Source organism: Meleagris gallopavo, chromosome 3, assembly GCF_000146605.3.
Source record: "Meleagris gallopavo isolate NT-WF06-2002-E0010 breed Aviagen turkey brand Nicholas breeding stock chromosome 3, Turkey_5.1, whole genome shotgun sequence".
NCBI lineage: Eukaryota > Metazoa > Chordata > Aves > Galliformes > Phasianidae > Meleagris > Meleagris gallopavo.
The window spans coordinates 93,200,152-93,203,642 of NC_015013.2; the positions used below are offsets into that span (position 1 = coordinate 93,200,152).

The following is a 3,491-nucleotide window of genomic DNA, read 5'->3' on the forward strand; positions in this document are numbered from 1 at the left end:
GCGCGGCAGCCCCGTATCCTGAGGCGGCCCGGGGACGCGGTGTGTGCCCGAGGGCGGTGCGTTAGGCCAAGGGGGGGGGACAAGGACAGGTGCTGCCCTCAGTGCTGGGGGGTCCGCAACGCATCCATCCCCGCCCCATGAGGGATCTGGGGGGCACGGAGCCCCGGGCGGAGCGTGGCCGGGTGCGGGTGGGGGGAATGGATCCCCGGAGCTGTGAGTCCGTGGGATGGGGTGGGCTGAGGGGAACGCGCTGTGCCCGTCCCTGCGGCGATGCGCGGGGACCCTCGGGTTCTTTGCTGGGGAAAGATGACAAAAGCAGCACAGTGCGGTGCTGCGCGGCTCGGCACGGCTCGGCACGGCATGGCACGGCACAGCATGGCACAGAGCGGCACAGCGTGGCACAGCACGGCACTGAGGGGCCGGGGCACCGCAACCCCCGGGTGCTGTCTCAGCGGTCGGAATGCAGCACGCATCCAATCCCCACAGCTGCTCCTGTGCCCGGCAGCAATTAATCAGCGGACAACAGCGGGGCAGCGCGCAGGGGAAGTGAGGGGGCTCAGCCTTGCCCCACGTTGGGGAGGGGGCTGATAGGCAGAACGTTTTTGCCTCGGGCTGCAAGTCCTGCAAAACAATTGCAGGAAATCTCCTTTACAAGTGCAGACAAGACATCGTGACCAACAATCGCTCGGAAGGAAGGCACGGAGGGAACAGGGAAGCGCGTGCACTGATAAGTGGGCGCTCTCTCAACAACGGGCGGGCGGCCAAAGACCAAGCAGGTACCGACCCGCGGGATTCGCTGTTTGCAAACGGGAACTGGCGCTGCTTTGCCCCACGCCAGGGATGCCACGGGTTGGCATCGCCCTCCTGAAAGCGGTGCACGCGGTCCGGCTGGGGCCCGATGCGCCGCGTGCTGGAAGCTCCCGGCGTTGGCGTTTTGCTTCTCGGGGGCTCAGGGAAGGAGCAGCTCAGAGCTCCGTTGGTGGTGGCACAGCAGAAGGGCTGCGCGGTGTGGCTGACCCCACCTGGGACCTGGAGGGGGGGAGGTGGCTCCGCCGAACTCCGCTCCTCTGAGCTCTGCTCTGCAGCACCGAATTGGGATGCTCAGAGGGCACCGCACCGAACGCATCGCCCCAGCGTGCTGAGCCTCCCCACCCCCCTTCCCCCCAGGGCCCCATTTGTTTGGAGATTGATGGGATAAGGGGCCCCTTCCTCTCCGGAAGGGCCGCGCTCAGAGGCCCCGGGTTGGGGTGGAGGGGCCCCAGGGAGCTCAGCGTTGGGGGGTGGGAGGCAGAGAGGCAAAACCCCACGGAGCTTCTACCCCAAGCAGCTGAATCTGCAGCCACCATTCCCTCGGCTTTTGCTGTTGGCAGCGCTGCTCCGAGTCCAATGCCCTCCCTACGCAGGCTTCCCCCGCCCCCCCCCGCACTCTGCAGCCCGTCCCCAGGGACACGCAGGGACCACAATGCTGTGCCGGCTGCTGGGACGCTGCACCACCAAACCTACAGGAACGCTCTGCTTCGCAAGTGGGCTCCGTGCAACCCGCGCCCCGCATCGCCCCGCATCGCCCCGCATCGCCCCGGTCCCGCACGAGCTCAGTCCCCGCACGTGTCAGTGGGAGAAGGGACGCGGGTGGGCGGCGTGGGTCTGTGCTGATCGCTGCTCAGTCCTGCAAGCAATTGCACAGCCTCGGGGGCCCATCTCCCAAATCGTCATCGCTAATTATCCCTTAATTAGAGGTATGAAGGATGCGTGAGTCACCGCCCACACATCTGATGTGCCAAAGCACGGCAGCACCCATCGCTGCCAGCGGACTTCGAGGGCGCAGAAGGGGGGCCAATGGAGCTGTGCAGCCCAGCTGGGAAGGGAGGGATCCTGGGGAGGGGGCTTTCCTCTCCTGCGCTGAAGATGCAGCGGAGGATGGAGCTGATTGCAGCCCCCGGCAGCTGCGGGAGATGGGAGCTGGGTAGAAAGCAGCCAACGCCCGAGGATGGCAAACTGGGGGGAGGGGGAGGGTGATGCCGTGTTAGGGGTGAGCTGCTGGAGGGGCTCTGGCACGGCCGGAGCAACGCAGCGGGGTTTTGTGCCCCTCTGCCCGCAGCCCCAGTGCAGGGCGAGCTGCGAGCTCAGAGGGCGCAAGGGCTGCTGCTGTAGAAGGGAAAAACGCGTTTAATGAGGTCCTGCACCCGCAGGAGCCCCGCGTGCAGCACGGAGCGGGGACAGAGATGCGCTCAGGGCGTCCCGCAGTCCGGTTTTGGCATCAGGAAGGCGACGAGGGCATCGCAAAGCCACGTCGGGCAGTAGCTGAGAGGCAGCAGGAAGAGCAGCGCGTCCCAGCCGGCCGCGTAACGGCTGCGGGGGCTGCGGGACAGCAGCGCGTGCTGCATGCGGGCGGTGACGCGGGACAGGCGGGGACTGCTCAGGCGGTGCAGGAGGACGCTGCGGCGGGCGTCTGTAGGGCGGGGAGGGGGTCAGTGGGGCGGAGGGATCCGCGGGGTGGCTGCAGAGCTGTGGGGGTGGGGGAGGTACTAACAGGTCTCCAGGTAGCGGCGGCCGTAGGATTCCCGGGTCTCTGCCGGGAGCTGTGCCCAGAGGCGCTGCAGTTCCTTTGCTGCCGCTTTGGAGTCGGTCATCCCCGTTCGGAATCCACCGGGTTCGATGATGGAGACCTTCACCCCAAAGGGTCGCATCTCACGCCTGAATGGGGATGGAGGCATCACTGTCACTGCCCTAGGATGGGACCCAGCACTGCCCCCCCCAGAGATGGCGCTGCTCCAACCCTTCCCATCTTTGCACAACCGCTGGCCCCCACCCGCCTAATTCCCAACCCGCACGGACACCTTTCACAATCCCTCCCCACCGCTCCGTGCCTTTCCCTTCTATTGGGACAGGAGTTGCCGGGGGGGGAATGGCGAAAGCAGGACAGAGGCAAACCAGCGCTGCTCTGCCGCTGCCAAACTCCGAGAAGGACACAGCCGGGCTGTGCTGTACCTGAAGCTGTCGGAGAATGGGACGGCATGGGGCCAGAGCAAACTTTGGAGCCGTTCCACGGGACGCACGTGGTGCAAGGTCCAAGCAGCAGGGTTCCCTGCCTGGTGCCAGCAACCCAGTGCTGCCAGGCAGAGCCTGGAGAGGTGCAGCTGTTTGGGGAGCACGGCACTCACCTGAGGCTGTCGGAGAAGGCCTCCACACCGAACTTGGAGGGGCAGTAACCCCCCCCGAAGCCGGAGAGCCGGCCCATCACGCTGGCCACGTTCACCACGCGGCCCCGCGCCCGCTTCACCAGCGGCAGGAGGCTGAGGGTCACCTCGATCAGCCCCACCAGGTTGACGTTCAGCACCGTCACAAAGTCCTCCTTCCTCAGCCACTCGTTGGGGGCGGTGGGGATGGCGACGCCGGCGTTGTTCACCAACCCCCACAGCCCTGCAATAGGGGCGGGTGAGTCGCGACCCCCACCGTGCCCCCTCCCCGCCCGGCCCCCTCCTACCTCTCTG

The 3,491-nt window shown here is 66.7% G+C and overlaps 1 protein-coding gene across 1 annotated transcript in view; it reads right to left on the reverse strand.

Moving 5' to 3' along the window:
* Window positions 1–3,491, reverse strand: part of LOC100544439 (retinol dehydrogenase 16) — a 4,863-nt gene that overhangs the window by 1,194 nt on the left and 178 nt on the right. Inside the window, exon 2 of the mRNA XM_010709423.1 lies at window positions 3,162–3,488. Within this exon, the coding sequence (XP_010707725.1) occupies window positions 3,162–3,488 (327 nt within the window). The remainder of the gene's footprint in view (window positions 1–3,161; window positions 3,489–3,491) is intronic.